This window comes from Myxocyprinus asiaticus, chromosome 3, assembly GCF_019703515.2.
Source record: "Myxocyprinus asiaticus isolate MX2 ecotype Aquarium Trade chromosome 3, UBuf_Myxa_2, whole genome shotgun sequence".
NCBI classification, from domain to species: Eukaryota; Metazoa; Chordata; class Actinopteri; order Cypriniformes; family Catostomidae; genus Myxocyprinus; species Myxocyprinus asiaticus.
In genome coordinates this window covers 27,691,583-27,716,366 of record NC_059346.1, presented here as the reverse complement: position 1 = coordinate 27,716,366, position 24,784 = coordinate 27,691,583, and the positions used below count along the sequence as shown (strand labels likewise).

Below are 24,784 nucleotides of genomic sequence, written 5' to 3'. Positions count from 1 at the left end.
CGGTTCTGTGCCTGGAATTGCGCATCATTGCCGAATTCGAGCATTGAGAGTATGTATCTGTGCAATTGCATGGTAAGCTCAAGGTCACATTTGACACTGTTAGCAAGGTTGAGCTCATTTGCTGAAAAAACATCATGCAACAATGTAAAAACAGGTCTCTAGCGTGCGAGCAGATGTGAGTGAAAATTACTGCGTGTGAATGTGGAAAATTATTTGGTGGCACTGAATGTCTGATACCTGTCAAAGCTTTTGAACTTATACCATCAGAATCAAAACTCCCTATGCATCTAATCTTAAATACAAATTACGTTTTAAACTGCAGGAAATAAAACTAAACTAAAATCGTGGACGACTGACATGTGCGAGTCTGGTAAAACAGTGAAGTATTTTACTTGCTATCACTAAGCTACATCACCTAGCAGTGGGCTGGGCTGGCGAAAAAAGAAACTTGTGTGACTCACGACGCATGAGTAGATGCATTTTTTTAACTGCAAAAGATAAGGTTATTTCATTGCATATTTTTCTGACCTTTATGACACAACCATTTTGGTGTTTTTACACTAGAAGGCACACAAAATTATTCAAACAATAGTTTGAATGTTATTTTAGACTGTGATGAAATTGAAAGAACGGTAAATCTCAGAATGTTATTTGCATACCCCCATTGTCACCTCACGTATCCCCAGGGGTACGTGTACCCCAGTTGGGGAAACACTGCTCTACACCATACTTATAAGTGGTCATCGAATCCACCCACCTAGACCCAAATAAGAACACTTCCTCTGTCTAAGTGGAAGGAGTAGATATGTGTATACATCAGTACATATGAATTAGGCTTTGGATCTGTGCCTTTTTATGCATCGATAATCATCTGCAAACTTCTCTGAATATCGATATATATCGGGATTTTTTTCAGACATAAATAGGGCTGCTCGTTGCACTAGTCTTTGTCTCTTCAGACATATTTCTCAAGACAACTTTAGTAAAGTGTGAGCGGCAGGGCAAATTAAAGGGGGTCCTGCATCAGACGTGTCTGGCGGGCGACATGGCGCGTTCTTAAATTAAAAACAATTATATATTTTCTTCAAAAGGTATGCACACACCGCCAATGCTCAGCGTCAACATACTGAAGTGCCATGGAGCGCAACTCGCATAGTTTTCCATTAAATTCGACCCAAATCATTATCAATGGACAAAGATTATTTACTCCAGCCATCACTGGATGATATATTGTTTATATGTATCTTTCATATAGCCTACACAATGTATTTTCAGTTACAAGTATGTCATTTTGTGGTTTGACAGCTTGAATCAAAGACCTACATACAGAAAAATTGCATAATAAACATCGCCATTTCTAATTGTTCAGTTTGCGCAGTTACACCAGTTTCACTAACCTGCAGTGCAAACTCATCAACGTCACTTGAAGCAGTACCAAAACTTTTGTAACGTTGGACTATCATCTCCTGTGCCGCTTCAACTGTCCTGTGTGTGTGTGTGTGTGTGTGTTGGGGTGGGGTGCTTCAGTAAATGTTATTTCACCCTCTTGTGGTCTCCCAATGCTATTACACCAGACTGTTTGTAATCAAGATGGCACCGAGTATGGCTGCTGCGTTGCGAGCTCCGAAACAATATTGTCGTTTTTTGTATGTTTTGTTTACAATTCTTATGTTTTTGGTCTTGGATATTGTCTGCCTTATTGTCTATGACAGACAAACACTTTTGGACACTGGTTCTGCAATTACACACCGTAACCGGACTTCAAATACCTCAATGCCATCCCGCTGTTTACAAACACACCAGCTGAGCCCTTTGTCTGGGCTGCCTGGCCGCGGAAACGCAGAAGGAAAAGGGGAAACGGAGCCGGTGGTCTCAGAGTAAGACGTCGCGCAAATAGACCCCTGCTACCCAGTATTCTACTGGCAAGTGTTCAGTCTCTGGACAACAAGCTCTGCGAGCTGAGAGCGCGGATCTGTTTCCGATGAGAGACGAGGGACTGCTGCTTTATCTGCCTTACAGAAACTTGGATGTCTGCGAAGATTCCAGACTCAGCCATCAAACCCGTGGGGTTCTCTGTGCACCGAGCGGACAGAGCGAAAGACCTTTCAGGTAAAAGCAGAGGTGGTGGTGTATGTTTTATGATCAACAAATCCTGGTGTGATCAGAGGAACGTACATTCTATCAAGTCTTTCTGCTCTCCTGATCTGGAATTTCTCATGCTTCTGTGTCGACCATTCTGGCTACCGAGGGAATTCACAGCGGTCATTATCACAGTTGTGTACATGCCGCCACAAGCCGACACAGACCGGGCACTCAAGGAACTGTATGGGAGCATAAGTGAGCAGGAAACCATGCACCAAATGGCTACAAATCCCTCCGCCTCCCACCATTTGGCAAATCAGACCACTCTTCCATTCTGCTTCTGCCCGCTTACAGGCAGAAACTGAAACAGGAAGCACGCAGACTGGAAGATGTTCCGGTCCACCTCTGATGATGACATCGAGGTTTACACTGATAGCGTAACATGTTTCATCAGAAAGTGCGTAGAGGATGTTGTTCCATCCAAAACAATACAGATCTACTTGAACCAGAAACCTTGGATTAATAGCGATGTTCGCGCGGACCTCCGCTTGAATTTCCGGGAACGCGGATGAGCATAACAAGCCAGTTATGCCCTCCAAAAAACTATCAGAGCAGCAAAACGCCAGTACAGGAACAAGATTGAAGGACAGTTTAACACCACCAACTCTAGAAACATGTGGCAGGGAATTCATATCATCATGGACTTTAAAGGGAATAAAAACTCTGCCTTGAACACCGCTGCCTCTCTGCCGGATGAGCTAAATACTTTTTATGCACGGTTCGAGGGAAATAACACAGCCCCTGCAGAGAGAGCTCTTGCGGCCGAAGCTACAGAGGTTAGTTCACTCTCCGTCTCTGTAGCGAATGTAACCCTATCCTTCCGAAAGGTGAATATCCGTAAAGCCGCGGGTCCAGACGGCATTCCGGGCCGCGTCATCAGAGCGTGCACAAACCAACTGGCTGGTGTTTTCAACCTTTCCCTCTCCTTGTCTGTAGTCCCCACTTGCTTTAAAACATCCACCATTGTGCCTGTACCAAAGCAATTCAAAATCACTTGCTTAAATGACTGGCATCCTGTTGCTCTGACCCCCATCATCAGCAAATGCTTTGAGAGACTAATCAGAGATTACATCTGCTCTGTGCTGCCTCCATCACTGGACCCATTGCAGTTTTTACCGCAACAACCGCTCCACTGATGATGCCATTGCATCTACAATACTCACTGCTCTCTCCCACCTGGAAAAAAAGAACACTTATGTGAGAATGCTGTTTGTAGACTACAGCTCAGCATTCAACACCATAGTGCCCTCCAAGCTTGATGAAAAACTACAGGCTCTGGGCCTAAACAGCTCACTGTGCAGCTGGATCCTGGACTTCCTGTCAAGCAGATGCCAGGTGGTTAGAATGGGCAGTAACATCTCCTCACAGACCCTCAACACTGGAGCCCTGCAGGGCTGTGTTCTTAGCCCACTCTTGTATTCCCTGTACACACATGACTGTGTGGCAACACATAGCTCCAATGCCATCATTAAGTTTGCTGATGATACGACAGTGGTAGGTCTGATCACTGACAATGATGAAACAGCCTACAGAGAGGAAGTGCACACTCTGACACGCTGGTGTCAGGAGCACAACCTCTCCCTCAACGTCTGTAAGACAAAGGAGCTTGTGGTGGACTTTAGGAGAAGAGAAAGAGAACACAGCCCCATCACCATCAATGGAGCACCAGTGGAGAGATTCAGCAGCTTCAAATTCCTGGGTGTCCACATCACTGAGGAACTCACATGGTCTGTCCACACTGAGGCCGTTGTGAAGAAGGCTCATCAGCGCCTCTTCTTCCTGAGACGGCTGAGGAAGTTTGGAATGAACCGCCACATCCTCACACGGTTCTACACCAGCACTGTAGAGAGCATTCTGACTGGCTGCATCTCTGCTTGGAAAGGCAATAGCACCGCCCACAAACGCAAAGCCCTGCAAAGTGTGGTGCGAACTGCCAGACACATCATCGGAGGTGAGCTTCCCTCCCTCCAGGACATATACACCAGTTGGTGTGTGAAAAAAGCACGGAGGATCAGAGACTCCAGCCACCCAAGCCATAGGCTGTTCTCACTGCTACCATCAGGCAGGCGGTATCGCAGCATCAGGACCCGCACCAGCCGACTTCATGATAGCTTCTTCCCCCAAGCAATCAGACTTTTGAACTCTTGATCTCTCACGATCAATATACATCAGCACTGCACTTTATTAATCTTATTATCTCACACTGGACTGTCATAAATTATATTCTCTCTTAACAACACACTGGCAACTGACTATCAACCGACAGCCTGAATGTCAATACAGTACAATTTTAACCTACTGTACATTTTATATATACTATATATACTATTTTTTATTGTATAATGTGTATTCTATATTGTGTGTATTGTATAATGTACATTGTATGTTATTATTTGTATATTGTGTTGTGTGTAATTATTAAGATTGGTATATGTCTCATCACTGTCACGACTGCTATGTTGCTCAGAACTGCACCCAAGAATTTCACACACTATTGCACTTGTGTATGTGGTTCTATGACAATAAAAGTGATTTGATTGGAAAGCACACAAATTGGGCTTCTAATTTATATGTCAGTGAATTTTAATACATTGATGCCTAAAAAATATATCAATAAAATAACGTGTCGATCAATAATCGATATTTCGATATTTTATGACATCCCTAATATTAATATATTCACTTCCCTTGCTCACCATGCTCTCTTTAGCTACATTAACCTTATTTAAAATGTTAAACAATTAATACTACTACTATTGCTGCAATTACTATCTATGATGCAATCTAATTCAAAGATTAAAATGTAAGGAAAGTCATTGATCCATTGATCTGCTGTCCTGTGGACGAAAATATTTGCTCATTTTCTTGTGTAAATGTAATGTTATAAGGAAAATGTAATTGTTGACTGATTCCAAGAAGCACCATTTAGAAATAATGTAAAAAATAAATAAATAAAATAAAAAAATACTGTCATTAAACATTTGATCTTCATATCATATTGTGATATTCTTATTATGTAGAATAAGTCATGGGTGTTTCACTTAATTCTAAACAGAACTGGGGAAATGGCAATAGTCTATAGGTTACACTGGAAAATGGGGTTCCATCCATTCATTCAGTATTTATGTAATTATATATATTCCCCCCCCCCCACACACACACACTTTTTCTCTGTCACTCTCTCTCTCTGTAGAGCTTGCGTTGTTACAGCAGCACTGGTGATAGGGAGTTTGCTTGTGTGAAATATTAATAAGAAAATGGCTTATGCATTTTTTACTATGTGCCAGCCCGCCGTAGTCTGGCAGGAAGAAGAGTGTAAATTCTTCTCCAGACCAGATGTGGAGCTGTTCACTCATAACTGGCTAAATAACACAGGAATTTAACCTGTAATTTTCTACATTTCAGTCATTATTCTGAAAACTTAGATCCTTAGAATGCCTTTCTCAGTGTCTCCATTATATGCACATCTTTCATGTTATCTTTTGTCTTAAATTTAGATTTAATTTAGTTATAAAGCTAGGTATAAATTTTGGCATATGTTGCTCAGGTGCTACTTCCATTAAATTGCAGTCTAAATATACAGTCAGCTACACTGTTGATATCTTTATAGTCAAATAGTTGACACACAACAAAATGCTATATCTAAGGACTCCCACAGTCTGCATGAGTAGTGTACAAATATAATTTACATAGCACACAGTAAATTCACACCTACATGCAAGCACATACACACATACAGGGAACGAACACTTCTATCCTCTTGGTAACCTTTTAGTCTTTCTTTATCTCAGTCTCTGTTTCTAGGTCAGGGATTAAACAGAAAGGCAATAGTGAGCATGTGCTCTGCACTGCTGTCCACTTCAATCTACCCAGCTAAGGCTGATTTTAGAAAAAAAATTAATTTTATATATATTATATATATATATAGAGAGAGAGAGAGAGAGAGAGAGAGAGAGAGAGAGAGGTGTTGTTGTTGGTGATGGGGCTGTCAACAGAGAGATAGAAAAAGAGGAGAGGGAAGTTAGGCATGCATACTATGGGATAAAGGCGGGGTAGCTAGCTAGTAGAAGCGTGTAACATTCTGCCCTGTTTTGTTCTATAAAAAGCATGCAACATTCCAACACACACACACACACACACACACACACACACACTTACACATACACAGCCTCTGTTTTCAATATGCAAGGCACTGCTGCACTGCTGCACCGTGGAACCTGAAACCACATCAGACCTCGGACCTTCAAAGACTGAACTAATCCCACTTTCATCCAAACCTGATTGTAATTCAGTCATTAAGCATTCAGCTTGATGCCAAGCGGTGCTCTGGCTTCGATTAAGAGTGGTGTTGACTGAAGCATCATACTGCTGCTCCTGTGCATGTTTCTACAAGATCCATAATAATGCATTAATATATACAATTGAAGTCAGAAGTTTACATACACCTTAGCCAAATACATTTAAACTCAGTTTTTCACAATTCCTGACATTTAATTGTTGAAAAAATTCCCTGTCTTAGGTCAGTTAGGATCACTACTTGGAGTCAGGAGTTGGCAAATCTGGCATCCAGTTAATGAAACGAGATTGGAGGTGTGTGTTAGATCTACTTTGACTTATAAAATGCACTCAAACATTTTCAGTTTGCTATTCACAAGAAGCATCTGGTGACATGGACCATGCCTTGCAAAAAAGAGATCTCAGAAGAACTACAATCAAAAAATGCTGCTTTGCAAAAAGCTGGAAAGGGTTACAAAGTTATCTCGAAGAGCTTAGATATTCATCTGTCTACAGTTTGTATGAATGAAGACAAATTAGTACTGTGGCTACTCTCCCTAGTAGTGGCCATCCAGCCAAGATGACTCAAAAGGGACACTGCAGAATGCTCAAAGAGTTAAAAAAAAAAAAGAAAAAAAAAAGTACCTTATAGGGACAGCTAAAGACTTGAAGGAATCATTGGAACTGGTTAACATATCTGTTCATAGGTCTACTAAACAAAACACATTAAACAGGCCTGGTGTCCATGTCAGGAAAAAGGGCACCGCATACCAACATGAAAACATCATAACAACAGTGAAGTACGGTGGAGGGAGCATCATGATTTGGAGCTGCTTTGCTGCTTCTGGGCCTGGACCGCTTGCCATAATCAAGGGAAAAATGAATTTCCAAGTTTATCAAGATATCCTACAGGTTAATGTCAGGGTAGCTGTGTGCCAGCTGAAGCTCAGTAAAAGTTGGGTGATGCAGCAGGACAATGAACCTAAACATACAGAATGGCTTCAAAAAAAGAAAATCCACTTCTTGGAGCTAGTCAGAGCCCAGATCTTAAAGGGGTTATGGCATGAGGAATCAAATTTTCCTTGATCTTTTGAAGTCATTGTACTATAAAAACATACTCAGAACTAAAACTTCCTCAATAGAAAAAGAACATTTAAAACAAGCTGCAAAAATTGGAATTTGTGGAACTTGTGCTGTTTTGCACAACACAACGGCGTCCTGGACTGATTTTGCACCCATCTGTGCTATTTCTAATTTTTGGTCTTTTGTAAACATGTAAACATCTTTGATGCATTTCTGGTAATGTGCGCTGCGTTTTAAGGGCAGTACAAGTACAACTTTTAAAAATGCATCTCATTCTGCTGCTGCCACTGACTGGGAGAAACACATGCAGTCCTGTGTGTGAACAAACACTAAAGATGTGAGATGTGAAGATCAGTGTCTCTGTTTTGGCCTGTTGAAGCACCCAACATCACTGTGTATTGTATTACATTGGAGTATTCAGAAGATTTCAGCGTGGACTGCTTGTGAAACAGTCACAATATGATTCAAGCTTTGCAAAAGAACTGTTATTGAAAGATGGGTCAGTTAAAATTGGACTACTAGACAAAAAACCATAAGTAACTAATTTCATTCATGAATATTTCATATGTTTGATCATTTATGCTGTGCTTAAGTGAACAGTTTGATACATTCAGATGAAATGTGTTGGGTGTATGTTGTGTTAACCCTGAAATGTAGTTTTATAATGTTGTGTGGAGTTTGTTCATTTTCTTCGGATTGAGTTTAAAAAATGGCTATATTGGAAGGGCTGCACGATGTTAGCCAATCACAACAGTGGCCGTTTACACTTAAGTCTTAAAGGGCCAGACAGCTTAAAACCAAGCATTTCAGACAGAGGGCCAGAGACAGGGTGGAAAATTATTATATATATGACTAAATTATGACACTTTGGTGCAAAAAAAAAAAAAAAAAAAAAAAAAAACTTTACTAACATTCTAAGTGGACCTCAGAGAAGATAATAAAATTATTTAAAAAAAAATAAAAATAATAAAGAGTATGTCATGACCGTTATAGAGATGCTGTTGAATGACCTCAATAGAGCCGTTCACACCAGACATCCTAAGAATATGGCTGAACTGAAGCAGTTATGTAAGGAAGAATGATCCAGAATTCCTTCTGAACGTTGTGCAGGTCTAATCTGCAGCTACAGGAAACGCTTGGTTGAGGTTATTGCTGCCAAAAGAGGATCTTCAAGTTATTAAATCAAAGAGTTCACCTACTTTTTCCACAGCACTGTGAATGTTTAAGGGGATGTGTTCAATAAAGACATGAACGATTATAATTGTTATCTTAAGCACATCTATATTTGTGACTTTGTTAAAGATAGCTTGCATTTTATGTATCCATACATGCAATTAAAATTGTAGTTTTTAAAGTTTTTGCATAATTTGACAAAATGTTCCTTCTAGTGGTTGAGGTAATTAATTGAAGGATTGTTCAGGTTCAGTACAAATTAGGCTGAATTGACAGCATTTGCTGCATAATGTTTATTATCCACAAAAAAAAATCAGATAAAAAATGTTTTCCATTTAAAAAAATTATATTAATGTTACATTAAGGTACTTACAATGGAAGTGAAAGGGGCAAGTCCATAAACATTAAAATACACACTGTTTCAAAAGTACAGCCACAAGACATGAACACTATACATGTTAACATAATTATATTGTGATTAAATTAGGTATTTAACAGGGCTACAAAGTTTACCAGATTACAGGGTTTACCGGCGTTAATCCTGTTACCCATTATATGATGTAATAACAACAACCATGAGACTCTATTCTGGTTTTGTTAAACAAACATCATTTAAGCACAAGGAACAAATTTCTTTATATAGAATATTTAGTACTTTCAGTAAAGAAAAAAGATGTATGACTCTCAGTTCTCTGCCTTTTTTTTAAAACCCAGTGTTTGAATGTGATGTCTCCTCAGCTTACTGTAAGATTTGGAAATACTACTCCATTAGCATACTGTTTTTGGCATACTATACACTACCGGCCAAATGTTTTGAAACACTTACTCATTCTTTATTATAATTTTATTTTTCACATTTTAGAATAATAGTAAAGTCATCAAAACTATGGAATAACATAAATGGAACTATGGGAATTATGTTGTGACTAAACAAAATCCAAAATAAAATCAAAACTGTGTTATATTTTAGCATCTTCAAAGTAGTCACCCTTTGCCTAGAATTTTGTCATGAATCTCGCCTTTGTAGTTCCTCCCACTCACCACCTGAGGGCTCCATCACCTGAATATTGACTTTTACACTCTGAACTCCATTTCCCATAATCCCCGTACCTGGCACTGATTACCTGCTCACCTGTTCCTCATCTACTCAGCCATTTAAGTCTCACTCTCACTCGCTAACCCGCTGCCGGTGCTCGACGACCACGGAGGTCATTCCCCAGTCACTGCCAGCTCTCGTCGAGCCCCCCATGGCTCTGCCTTCCATGGCTCTGCCCCTCGAGCCTCCCACGGCTCCGCCTTCCATGGCTCGCCCCTCGAGCCTCCCATGGCTCCGCCTTCCATGGCTCCGCCCCTCAAGCCTCGCCTGGCTCCGCCTGCCTTCGTCGAGCCTCTCCTGGCTCCGCCCTCAGAGTCTTCCACGGCTCCACCCGCTCCCCCAGAGACGACTCCTCCAGCGGTCCCGCCCGCTCCCCCAGAGACAACTCCTCCAGCGGTCCCACCCACTCCTCCAGAGACTCATTTTCCAGCGGTTCCGCCCGCTCCTCCAGAGACAACTCCTCCAGCGGTTCCTTCCGCCCACCCAGAGGCTTCTCTTACAGCAGCTCTGCCCACCCCTCCTCCAGCGGCTCCTCCGCCTGACCCAGTCTCTACCCTGAGACGGCCCCCCCCAGACCTCCGGACCCAATCCTTACCCTGGGGTCTCCTCCCTGGCCACCTGGTCATCTTCCGGGTCCCCTTCTTCACCTGTATCTTCCTGCCCTTCTCAGCCATCTTTGGGGCATCAGGAGTCACCCCTTAAAGAGGGAGTTAGGTCACAGTCTGTCTCCCTAGTGTTTCCTAGGACTCTTATTTTGAAGTGTTTCCCTCGGACTACGTTTCCCAGTATGCACTGCCCTCATCCGTTCCTGATTGTTCTGACCTGTTTTCCATTCCCTCATTAGCTTTTGTTTGTATAAATACCCTTTAGTTTTTGCATTCCTTTGTCAGTTCTTGTTTGTTGTTGTTTTGAGTTCCCGTTTGTTGTTTCACTGTCATAATTTTTATTAAAGCCTGCACATAGATCCTACATCTCCTGTCTCATCTCAGCAACCATTTGTTACATCCTCTATCACAATACAGGTGCTCCCAACCATGCTACCATGATGAAATTCAAAAGAAATCCCAAACATCAAAGAACCACACAGCTGTTGTGTTGCACAAACACGTACTGTACACACACACCCTTCAAAGACTTGTGCATTGTGATTTGACAAAAGATTAAAAGTTGTCCCCGAGTAATTTGAGAAAAACATTTTAAAGCACCGATTTAAAAATATATTTTTTTTTTTGCCTTTTGGCTCTGTGACACAAAAAATTCTGGCCATATGGTTTAGCTTCAACCCGGCATGGCCTCCTTGTGACCTTTTAAAGTGTAGATACACAGACATTTACATACATATATACACTCAAAACACAATCATATGAATGTGTACTTATTCAGCAAATGGCAGAATACAACAGTCTGTCTCTTATTTTCACTCTCTGTAATTACACAAATAGAAGGATGCAACAAGCAAAAAGACACACAAATGCTCTCACAAATGCAGTACCTATAGTATGCTTTTTTCATTAGATTAAGTCCATATAGCAGACATGCTGAACCGAAGCGTGATGCCTATTCATACTGGCACGTACCCCCTCGAATTTTAGCACCAAGTGGATTTTGAATACAACTTGAAAATAAACAAATTATTTACAGCTAAGTAATTACCTGTCTCGCCACTGTCCTCACCTGTCTTAAGACCACTACCATTGTCCCTGTGCCCAAAAAGTCTGCAGTGAAATGCCTCAATGACTACCACCCAGTTGCTTTAACCCCTGTCATTAAGTGCTTTCGAGCCTCATACTATCGCACATCAAGACCATCATCCCCAAGGATCTAGACATCCAGTTTGCATACCGAGCAAACAGATCTACTGATGATGCTGTCTCACTTGCACTTCACACAGCCTTGACTCATTTGGAGCAGCTAAGCACCTATGTTAGGATGCTATTCATTGATTTCAGTTCCGCCTTCAACACCATTATCCCACACAAACTCATACAGAAACTGGGCAGCCTGGGCCTAGCCACTTCACTCTGCTTATGGATTATGAACTCTCACCAACAGACCACAACACATCAGAACAGGTAATCACACCTCCTCCACCCTCATCCTAAACACAGGTGCACCGCAGGGCTGTGTGCTCAGCCCAGCCCTATTCACCCTTTTCACTCATGAGTGCACCCCAATTCACCAATCCAACACTATAATAAAGTTTGCTGATGACACCACTATTGTGGGCCTTATATCAGGAAATGAGGACACAACCTACAGGGAGGGAGGTCCAACATCTTGTTGAGTGGTGTACGGACAACAACCTGGCCATGAACACCACAAAAACCAAAGAGATCATTATAGTCTTCAGCAAATCCAGGAAGACCACCCATCCCCCTCTGCACATAAATGGAGAGGAGGTAGAGAGTGGCAACGACATCAAGTTCCTTGGAGTCTACTCAACATAAGATCTCACATGGTACGTCAACACCTCCCACCTGGTGAAGAAAGCACAACAGAGGTTATTCTTCCTGAGAAAACTCAAGCAGGCCAGACTACCCACACAGCTCCAGGTGAACTTTTACCGAAGCACTATAGAGAGCATCCTCACCCACTCTACCACAGTGTGGTACGCCAGCTGCACTGGGGAAAACCGCAAAAACCTGTTCCGCATAGTTAAAATAGCACAGCGGATCATAGGCTCTGAACTCCCAGACCTGGGTACTGTGTATGCTAGTCGACTACACATAACCCACCCAGGACATAAGATGTTCTTCCCTGATGGTAGAGGGACAAGGTACAGAGCCATCAAGTCCCATACAAACAGACTAAAGCGCAGCTTCTTCCCCAGAGCTGTAGTAGAAAAAAAATTGTGGACCTCCACAAGTCTGGTTCATCCTTGGGAGCAATTTCCAAACACCTGAAGGTACCACGCTCATCTGTACAAACAATAGTACGCAAGTATAAACACCATGGGACCACACAGCCATCATACTGCTCAGGAAGGAGACACATTCTGTCTCCTAGAGATGAACGTACTTTGGTGCAAAAGTGCAAATCAATCCCAGAACAACAGCAAAGGACATTGAAGATGCTGGAGGAAACAGGTAGATAGTATCTATATCCACAGTAAAACGAGTCCTATATCGAAATAACCTGAAAGGCTGCTCAGCAAGGAAGAAGCCACTGCTCCAAAACCGCCATAAAAAAGCCAGACTACAGTTTGCAAGTGCACGAGGACAAAGATCTTACTTTTTGGAGAAATGTCCTCTGGTCTGATGAAACAAAAATTTAACTATTTGGCCATAATGACTATCGTTATGTTTGGAGGAAAAAGGGTGAGGCTTACAAGCCAAGGAACACCATCCCAACCGTGAAGCATGGGGGTAGCAGCATCATGTTGTGGGGGTGCTTTGCTGCAGGAGGGACTGGTGCACTTCACAAAATAGATCACATCATGAGGAAGGAAAATGATGTGGATATATTGAAGCAACATCTCAAGACATCAGCCAGGAAGTTAAACCTTAGTCGCAAATGGGTGTTCCAAATGGACAATGACCCCAAGCATACCTCCAAAGTTGTGGAAAAATGGCTTAAGGACAACAAAGTCAAGGTATTGGAGTGGCCATCAAAAAGCCCTGACCTCAATCTGATCGAAAATGTGTGGGCAGAACTGAAAAAGCGTGTGCGAGCAAGGAGGCCTACAAACCTGACTCAGTTACACCAGTTCTGTCTGGAGGAATGGGCCAAAATTCCAGCAACTAATTGTGAGAAGCTTGTAGAAGGCTACCCAAAACGTTTGACCCAAGTTAAACAATTCAAAGGCAATGCTACCAAATACTAACAAATTGTATGTAAACTTCTGACCCACTGGGAATGTGATGAAAGAAATAAAAGCTGAAATAAATCATTCTCTCTACTATTATTCTGATATTTCACATTCTTAAAATAAAGTAGTGATCCTAACTGACCTAAGACAGGGAATTTTTTCTACAATTAAATGTCAGGAATTGTGAAAAACTGAGTTTAAATGTATTTGGCTAAGATGTATGTACACTTCTGACTTCAACTGTATATACAGGTGCATCTCAATAAATTAGAATGTCGTGGAAAAGTTCATTTATTTCAGTAATTCAACTCAAATTGTGAAACTCGTGTATTAAATAAATTCAATGCTCACAGACTGAAGTAGTTTAAGTCTTTGGTTCTTTTAATTGTGATGATTTTGGCTCACATTTAACAAAAACCCACCAATTCACTTTCTCAAAAAATTAGAATACATCATAAGACCAATAAAAGAAACATTTTTAGTGAATTGTTGGCCTTCTGGAAAGTATGTTCATTTACTGTATATGTACTCAATACTTGGTAGGGGCTCCTTTTGCTTTAATTACTGCCTCAATTCGGCGTGGCATGGAGGTGATCAGTTTGTGGCACTGCTGAGGTGGTATGGAAGCCCAGGTTTCTTTGACAGTGGCCTTCAGCTCATCTGCATTTTTTGGTCTCTTGTTTCTCATTTTCCTCTTGACAATACCCCATAGATTCTCTATGGGGTTCAGGTCTGGTGAGTTTGCTGGCCAGTCAAGCACACCAACACCATGGTCATTTAACCAACTTTTGGTGCTTTTGGCAGTGTGGGCAGGTGCCAAATCCTGCTGGAAAATTAAATCAGCATCTTTAAAAAGCTGGTCAGCAGAAGGAAGCTTGAAGTGCTCCAAAATTTCTTGGTAAACGGGTGCAGTGACTTTGGTTTTCAAAAAACACAATGGACCAACACCAGCAGATGACATTGCACCTCAAATCATCACAGACTGTGGAAACTTAACACTGGACTTCAAGCAACTTGGGCTATGAGCTTCTCCACCCTTCCTCCAGACTCTAGGACCTTGGTTTCCAAATGAAATACAAAACTTGCTCTCATCTGAAAAGAGGACTTTGGACCACTGGGCAACAGTCTAGTTCTTCTTCTCCTTAGCCCAGGTAAGACGCCTCTGACGTTGTCTGTGGTTCAGGAGTGGCTTAACAAGAGGAATACGATAACTGTAGCCAAATTCCTTGACACGTCTGTGTGTGGTGGCTCTTGATGCCTTGACCCCAGCCTCAGTCCATTCCTTGACAATCCTCATAAGGCTGTGGTTCACTCGGTTGGTTGTGCATCTTTTTCTTCCACACTTTTTCCTTCCACTCAACTTTCTGTTAACATGCTTGGATACAGCACTCTGTGAACAGCCAGCTTCTTTGGCAATGAATGTTTGTGGCTTACCCTCCTTGTGAAGGGTGTCAATGATTGTCTTCTGGACAACTGTCAGATCAGCAGTCTTCCCCATGATTGTGTAGCCTAGTGAACCAAACTTAGAGACCATTTTGAAGGCTCAGGAAACCTTTGCGGGTGTTTTGAGTTGATTAGCTGATTGGCATGTCACCATATTCTAATTTTTTGAGATAGTGAATTGGTGGGTTTTTGTTAAATGTGAGCCAAAATCATCACAATTAAAAGAACCAAAGACTTAAACTACTTCAGTCTGTGTGCACTGAATTTATTTAATACACGAGTTTCACAATTTGAGTTGAATTACTGAAATAAATGAACTTTTCCACGACATTCTAATTTATTGAGATGCACCTGTATATATACAGTACTGTGTAAAAGTTTTAGGCACTTGTGAAAGACTTTCAAAGTGAGGATTTCTTAAAAAAAGAATGGGATAAATAGTTTTCATTAATCAGTTATCGTCATACAAAGTCCAGTAAACAGAAAGAGCTAAATCAATATTTGGTGTGAACACTTTTACCTTCAAAACAGCACCAATTCTCCTACTTACACCTGGACACAGTTTTTCTTTGTTGTTGGCAGATAGGATGTTCCAAGCTTCTTGGAGAATTCACCACAGTTCTTTTATTAATTTAGTCTCATTTACTTCTGTCTCTTCATGTAATCCCAGACTGACCTGATGTTCAGTGGGGGGGCTCTGTGAAGGCCATGCCTTCTGTTGCAGGGCTCCCTGTTCTACTATTCTATTCTATTCTATTTGCAAAAAGAATGTTTGGGAGTATAAAATGTATATTTCCTATTGACACACTAAAGTAGCAGATATAAATAACCATCTTAAGATGTTTCACAAAAACATTTGTCTTATGTGCCTAAGACTTTTGCACAGTACTAATATATATATATATATATATATATATATATATATATATATATATATATACACTGTATGTGTGTTCATGTATATACACACTGGGAATGTGATGAATATATATATATTATATATATATATATATATATATATATATATATATATATATATATATATATATATATATATATATATATATATATATATATATATATATATATATCTATATCTATATATATATATATATCTATATATATATCTATATATATCTATATATATATATACATATATATATATATATATATATATATATATATATATATATATATATATATATATATATATATATACACACACACACACATACACACACACATACACATACACACAGTTGTGCTCAAAAGTTTGCATACCCTGGCAGAAATTGTGAAATTTTGGCATTGATTTTGAAAATATGACTGATCATGCAAAAAAACTGTCATTTAAGGATAGTGATCATATGAAGCCATTTATTATCACATAGTTGTTTGGCTCCTTTTTAAATCATAATGACAACAGAAATCACCCAAATGGCCCTGAACAAAAGTTTACATACCCTTGAATGTTTGGCCTTGTTACAGACACACAAGGCGACACACACAGGTTTAAATGGCAATTAAAGGTTAATTTCCCACACCTGTGGCTTTTTAAATTGCAATTAGTGTCTGTGTATAAATAGTCAATGAGTTTGTTAGCTCTCACATGGATGCACTGAGCAGGCTAGATACTGAGCCATGGGGAGTAGAAAAGAAATGTCAAATGACCTGCGTAACAAGGTAATGGAAGTTTATAAAGATGGAAAAAGATATAAAAAGATATCCAAAGCCTTGAAAATGCCAGTCAGTACTGTTTAATCACTTATTAAGAAGTGGAAAATTCAGGATCTCTTGATACCAAGCCAAGGTCAGGTAAACCAAGAAAGATTTCAGCCACAACTGCCAGAAGAATTGTTCGGGATACAAAGAAAAACCCACAGGTAACCTCAGGAGAAATACAGGCTGCTCTGGAAAAAGAAGGTGTGGTTGTTTCAAGGAGCACAATATGACGATACTTGAACAAAAATGAGCTGCATGGTCGAGTTGCCAGGAAGAAGCCTTTACTGCACCAATGCCACAAAAAAGCCTGGTTACAATATGCCCGACAACACCGACACACCTCACAGCTTCTGGCACACTGTAATTTTGAGTGACGAGACCAAAATAGAGCTTTATGGTCACAACCATAAGCGCTATGTTTGGAGAGGGGTCAACAAGGCCTATAGTGAAAAGAATACCATCCCCACTGTGAAGCATGGTGGTGGCTCACTGATGTAAAGGCACGGGGAATCTTGTGAAGATTGATGGCAAGATGAATGCAGCATGTTATCAGAAAATACTGGCAGACAATTTGCATTCTTCTGAATGAAAGCTGAGCATGGGACGCTCTTGGACTTTCCAGCACAACAATGATCCTAAGCACAAGGCCAAGCTGACCCTCCAGTGGTTACAGCAGAAAAAGGTGAAGGTTCAGGAGTGGCCATCACAGTCTCCTGACCTTAATATCATCGAGCCACTCTGGGGAGATCTCAAAAGTGCGGTTCATGCAAGACGACCAAAGACTTTGCATGACCTGGAGGCATTTTGCCAAGACGAATGGGCAGCTATACCACCTGCAAGAATTTGGGGCCTCATAGACAACTATTACAATTACAACTATTACTATTACGTTGATGCTAAAGGGGGCAATACACAGTATTAAGAACCAAGGGTATGCAGACTTTTGAACAGGGGTTATTTCATTTTATTTCTTTGATGCCATGTTTTGTTTCATGATTGTGTCATATATATATTGTCTTTTCATTTTAACACCATGTCCAAATTGCAAGTTGTATATTATTTATTTTTTTATCTGTCTATATCATTTTAATTATTCTATCTTTATTACTTAATCTATTTATCTTTATTCTTTAAGTGTAATATGTCTACTATTGCTTTCTGAGGATTGCCACACTAAATTTCGTTGTATTGTATACAGTGAAAATAAATTGTCTTATGTCTTATTGTACAGGTAGGTTAAAAAAAGTTTTGGTCATAAACGTTGTGGCAGAAATTACCCATTTAGATCTCTAAATGTCAGATGAATCAAGTCGCACCTTCCACAGATCATTTGATGTAAACTGACACTCTTATGTTGCCGAAACTATGGAACACAAAAGGAATTATTAACAAAATGTCAAAGATGATCTGCAATGAAAAAGCATGGTGATTACTGACTGCGAAGGTCTGTTGCAATTTTGCTTGTTATTTGTATAGAAATGTGAACCCAGGTACCCTTGTACATTAAATGAAAACAATAAAACTATACCACATCATCTTATAGTTAAGGTATGAACTACTAAGTTATTTAAACGTTTTTTTCTTTTCTTTGGTCATGTCTTTTAGTTATAGCATGAAGAGTCCTTACAATTGTGTGATGTGTGCTGGCCAATAATCTTATATTATTGTCTTATATAAAAATAAAAAACTCCAAGTTTGAGTACAGAATACAGATAGTAGAAGAAATAGGAATAGATGTAAACGAAATTCCCCATAGTTAGTCATTGCCATCCACTGTGTTTTGCATCTCTGACCACTGTGTGGCATTGTGTTTATTGTTATTGTTGGATGGCAGCGTGTGCCTGAGAGTACTGCAGAACCTCTTGGACCTTGGAAAGTTCCATTCTAGAGAATGAAATTACTGTATGTATGAATGGATGAACTAATGAATTAAAGCATTGATCTTACTTTTACGCCTAGTTGTCCCACTGAACTATCGTACAGTATAACAGTGCCATCATGTGGCTACTTTAATTAATGCAATTAATGCACGAACTCCGTTCGTGTGCGTTCATTTCACTCCATCTTTCACACAAAGGGGAATGTTATAAATAGTGAATAGTGAAGCAATAGTGAACGAGAGACATCATTATTTTCAAAAAGGAAAGATGAACATTCAGATACTTATTATTTAAATAATATAAGTCTGTTGCATTTTTCTTTTGTCACGTTCGTACAAATTCTACGAATCATTGTCATATATTAATACTTAAGGCGTCATCACGGTCTGACTAGTCCAACTATCTGAAATAAACTTCTGGGAAACTGTTCGTGACTGACTGCATGTTGCCCAAATTCTTTCTACAGTAGCCTATATGGAGTACAACAATAATATTGTGATGACAAAAATTATATTGTGCTGACCTACAAACGACCTTTCCAAATTTACAGGGCAACTTACAGAAGGCACTCTGTGAAAAGTAAGTGTAGCACAAGAAGTATCATGTCAGGTTTTTGATATACACTTCCTCCACAAAAAAAAAAAAAAAAAAAAATTGCTGTTTGGATTTAAATAAGCAGATACTTAAGAGTCTATGATTGGATCATTATTGCAGTGATAAATATGTTTCAGCTAGCAACAATTCTTTTAACCCTAATTGATGCAGTGTGTAGCTTCTCATTTCTTAAACAACCATGTCGGAAGACGTATTCTGTGGTCGTGGGAAAAGATGTTACTTTGTTTCAAAAGGGGCAAATTATTGGCAGGGCTGGAGTTGAGGGGGGATGCAAGGTGATGCCATCCCCCTTGTTGCAAGAAATACAAAAAAATCATACCCCGTTTATTGTTATTTCTTAAAAAATTAAACAGTGAAACAAATATTTAAAAACGTTTTTGTCCACCAAATCAAAGTCATTGTGTGAAATCAACATGGTAGCCATTTTGTTGTTTATGTTGACTATAAAAACCATTAAACAGAGCGGACACCTTTAGACCCTTAAGACTGAGCGTGAAGTTTTATAAAACACCTGATATTAATTTTGACATTTTTATGAAAAAGCACATTTTGTTCAAGTCATGTGGTGTAACCCTGAGAAAACTTCTTGATATCCTTGACTCAGAAATTCAGAATATTTATAAAAAAAAAATATTTTTTTACCTTGAAAAATGTGTTTGAAAACTTTTTTGGAAATTAATTATGAAGTTGTTTTTACTCTCATGTATTCAAAGTGCAAATAAAGTATTATTATACTTTTTACTTCACACATGATTATTATTTTTTTTAATTTATTTACATTTGTTTTTTTTTTGTTTTTTTTTTAGAAAATGCAATAAAGTTTTTCAAAAATGTATGAAACCAAATTTGACACAAAGATTACATTTCTGAGAATATGACACAAGTGTTTTAAACTAGATTTTTAAAAGGTTTCTCATTTTAACACCTTGGACAACTTTGTCAATGACCCATTAATATATATATTTTTTTTTACAAATAGACCACTGATTACTGGCCTGCATCAAGCAAAGAAAACAGAGTTATATCAAGTGTTATAAAGTTGTCGAAACAATGCCACGACGAATGTGTGCCGTAATCAAAGATAAAGGCGGTCCAATGAAATATTGGAGTTGATTGAATGTCTACATGTAATTAGGATAATGAAAGGACAGCTACTTTATGATAGCCACCCTTTCTCACTTTTCTCTGCATCTTACACCACAAACAGGAGAAACAGAAGGATAAATTTGTCTTTTCCATATAAATAAATGTGTCCTACTGCAATTAGTAATGCAGTTATCAACTACAAAGTAATTATTGTCTAAGTGCCGCAATTGTTGTTGTGTAAGTGATAGCAATAGCCAGTGTATAAGAGGTTATTTTAGTTATTGGACATCAAATAGTTGCTGTTCAACCTGACTGAACTGCTGGTATCAGTGAAAGTTATGTGAGATTTGCTACTCTGTATGCTAATCTACATACAATCCAGAGAGTCCCTGTAGCTCAACTGGAAGAGCACGTTGCTAGCAATGCCAAGGTCATGGCTTTGATTTCCAGGGAACACACATGCTGATAAATGTTTAGCTTGAATGTACTATATGTGTTTCTTTGGATAAAAATGTCTGCTAAATGCATTAGTGTAAATCTGCATGATGTTAAATGATAAACAATATTTAATAAGTTTCATTCACTACCCTAATGTATCATGGCTTTCTTTTTGACAGCATATTGGTCGTATTTGCTTCAAAATCATCTTTGCTCTCTTTATGCATTTAAAAAACATGACTCCTGGGAGATAAATGTATCTAGGATGAGTCTAAGATAGGATAATAAGCTGTTGAACATATTCAGCAAAGGAGAAGGGGAAAAGAAGTTAATCCAAATGGAGGAAAGCAATGACGGCATAGAGAAAGAGGGCGGACCACAGGCGGAGACAGGTAAGAAGTTTCAGCCCATTCTGCTGACTCAGGACCATTAAAAAAATGTTGATTTCCGCTCCATTTCTCCAGCCTCTTTGTAATTCTAATGAGGTGTCAGGAGCCAGAGAGGGAGTAAGACAGAGGAAGATAGGGTGAAAGAGAGCACATCAGATTAAATATCGACTGACTTCAGGCTTTCCGATGCAGACAGGCAGTGTACTGAGTCATTATCTGTGTACCCTGCCAGCTTGGCTGCGGAGGAGAGATAGAAAGGGTGAGCAGGCAGAAGTTGGAGGTAGGAAGAGGAATAGAGGAGCTACCCAGGAGAATTTGAGGAGAACATTGAGTTTTGGGGTTGTGGAGGGAGGAGAGACAAGCATAAACAGGAGAGACAGAAAGCAATGAGAATGTTGTCATGTAATAAAGGGAGTAAAATAAAAGACAGGATAAGAAGACAGAAAAAACAAGAAGCTGGGCAGAATACATAATAAACACAGGATCAGGAAAGTAGAATAGTTTAGAACATTAAATAAAAAGACTTGTGATCAAAGAAATGGGAGGAGAATGTTTATAAAAGACTATACCTGTATATTTATGCCAGCATTAAACAGATTTTATAGAAAAGCTGAGGATAAAATGGATTGTGAATATTGAATTAGATTGTGAAATAAAAGGGGGGCAAATTTAAAAGTTTAAAAATATTGATTGATCACTAAATATTGTCATTACTTATTTTTAAATTTAACATTTAAAAAATTAAATATAAAACAGTAAAGCATTCTTTGTTCATTAGAGTCTTGTTGAATGTTTTTTGCATTTTATTTTAAAAAAAATATATATATTTTTTTTTTAACTGTATATTGTTAATATTATTGCCAGTACAGGCACCTTAGTTCGAAAGATTTTCAAAAGAATCACAAAGTGAAATATGATTTCTGTAAGTCATCAAATATAAACATCTCATTTATGCCAGTCCCAGTAACTGCTGCTGTAAGCCATAAATAGCCAAAACATTTATATCTGCTTTTACCTTTTTTTAAAAAACATTAAATAATAATAATAATAATAATAATAAATGAGCCATTGTTTACTTGTCTGTGAGCTTGCTTGGCTGAATATTCCAATGTTATACCTTAGATGTCCAGAACAAAATATGCCATCCAAAAGGTAAAGCATGCAAAACAAATCATCAGAAAAATATGTTTTCCACTATTGATGATAAATCATCGCAAATGGGAGGATTTCAGCTTTCGAATTACACCTGGATTGAGCTTCTAGTCCACTCAGAGGCTAAGATATTCAGTGAAACAACAAGGGTGGTGCTTGAACTGAAAATTAGACTGAATGTCTATGGACGAGCACATCTTTGAGGGCTAAAATGCGTTAGAGCGCCATCTACATTTCAGATCTGTATATTGTGATGGAATGAGATAGAAAGGGTGAGCAGGCAGAAGTGGGAGGTAGGAAGAGGAATAGAGGAGCTACCCAGGAGAATTTGAGGAGAACATTGAGTTTTGGGGTTGTGGAGGGAGGAGAGACAAGCATAAACAGGAGAGACAGAAAGCAATGAGAATGTTGTCATGTAATAAAGGGAGTAAAATAAAAGACAGGATAAGAAGACAGAAAAAACAAGAAGCTGGGCAGAATAGATTTAAAACATTAATTATTTTCATCTATTTGCATCTCCGTGACAGCTGTAGGCCATGCACCCCAAAATGAGAACATTTAAAACTCAAATTATTTTCAACTAATTCAGTAATTAGTAACATGTTGTGGATTACTTTTTTGAAGTAACTTACCCAACACAGTTTGGCAATATTGTGTGTATTTACTAATAAAGTTCTTCCAATAAATTACTTTGAAATTCAAACAGAAAACATATTTGGGTCATTTAAGAGCATTTGAGGAAGAAAAACATACTTATATGATGAAATGACAGTAGTTTCTTCATCGTTTTGGAATTCTATATATATATATGACTGTATTGATGAAAAGCGTTATGGAATATCACGCGAAAGTATTGTATTACCAATAAAGTACGGGAAGTTTCCTTTAAAATAATTCATCTTATTTATCCTGTAAACCAGGTGCTAGTAAAATTTAAGTTGGATATCGATGGGAAGTGTGTGTTTTGTAATATTTCAGAAGAAACTATGTCATTATGTATTTATGCAAAAATGTTTTGGGTAAAATTGGAGTTTTTATTTATTTATTAATTACAGAATAACAGACAGGAGAGTTTCTTTATAGTAAAGATATTTATAAATTTTTTGATCAAAAGTTATCTTGTGAATTTATTTACAGAAAATATTAAATACACAAATGTAAATGGGCAAAATAAAATAAAAATATTTTACACTCTTTAAGACAGAAGTGATATTTTATTTAAAAACTTGGCAAAACATGAAGAATTAAAGCTATGAGCTTTGTCAGTTTCATTCTAATATGTATTGTATACCCCTATGTATAAAGTTTTTTTTTTTTGCACTGAATTTTGACTTTACTATTCAATGTGATGTACAGTAGTTGCCAAAAATATTGGCACCCTTGGTAAATATGCGCAAAGGCTGTGAAAAAAAAAATCTGCATTGTTTAGCCTTTTGATCTTTCATTAAAAAAAAAAAAAACACAAAAATCTAAACTTTAAAGTAAAACAATTGAAACGGGAAATATCTCATTATTAAATTAATATTTTTCTCCAAAACACATTGGCAATAATTATTGGCACCCTTTTATTCAATACTTTTTTCAACCTCCCTTTGCCACGATAACAGCTCTGAGTCTTCTCTTATAATGCCTAATGAGGTTGGAGAACACCTGGCAAGGGATCTGAGACCATTCCTCCATACAGAATCTTTACAGATCCTTCCTATTCAGAGGTCTATGTTGGTGGACTCTCCTCTTCAGTTCACCCCACAAATTTTCTATGGGGTTCAGGTCAGAGGACTGGGATGGCTATGGCAGAACCTTGATTTTGTGGTCAGTGAACCATTTTTATGTTGATTTTGATGTTTGTTTTGGATCATTGTCCTGCTGGAAGATCCAACCAGGGCCCATTGTAAGCTTTCTGGCAGAGGCAGCCAGGTTTTGATTTTTTATCTGTTGGTATTTGATAGAGTCCATAATGCCATGTATCCAGACAAGATGTCCAGGACCTCTGGCAGAAAAACAGCCCCACAACATTCAAGATCCAGCACCACATTTAACCGTCGGCACGGAGTACTTCATCTCTGTGTACGCCAAACCCATCTTGTGTTTGCTGCCAAAAAGCTCTTTTTTTTTTTTTTTTTTTCCATCTGACCATAGAACCCACTCACACTTGAAGTTTCAGTAGTGTCTGGCAAACTGAAGACACTTGAGTTTGTTGTTGGATGAGAGCAGAGGCTTTTTTTTTTTTTTTTCTTGAAACCCTCCCAAACAACTTGTGGTGATGTAGGTGATGTCTGATTTTTTTTTTTTTTTTTAAAGACTTTCTGACCCCAAGACCAAACACATTTCTACAATTCTCCAGCTGTGATCCTTGGAGATTCTTTGACCACTTGAACCATCCTCCTCACTGTGTGTGGAGACAATATAGACACATATCCTTTTCCAGGCCAATTCTTAAGATCTTCAGTTGATTGGAACCTCTTAATTGTTGCCCTGATGG

At 38.8% G+C, this 24,784-nt stretch overlaps 1 protein-coding gene across 2 annotated transcripts in view; it reads right to left on the bottom strand.

The window, feature by feature from the left end:
- ndor1 (NADPH dependent diflavin oxidoreductase 1) overlaps window positions 1–24,784 on the bottom strand; it is a 59,454-nt gene that overhangs the window by 10,590 nt on the left and 24,080 nt on the right. The window contains exon 15 of one of the 2 annotated variants that reach the window (XM_051664789.1): window positions 23,199–24,777. The exons of the other annotated variant lie outside the window; for it this stretch is intronic. Coding sequence (XP_051520749.1) covers window positions 24,633–24,777 — 145 coding nt within the window. The 3' untranslated portion in view covers window positions 23,199–24,632. Of the gene's footprint in view, window positions 1–23,198; window positions 24,778–24,784 lie in introns of those variants that run through there. 2 annotated transcript variants of the gene reach the window in all.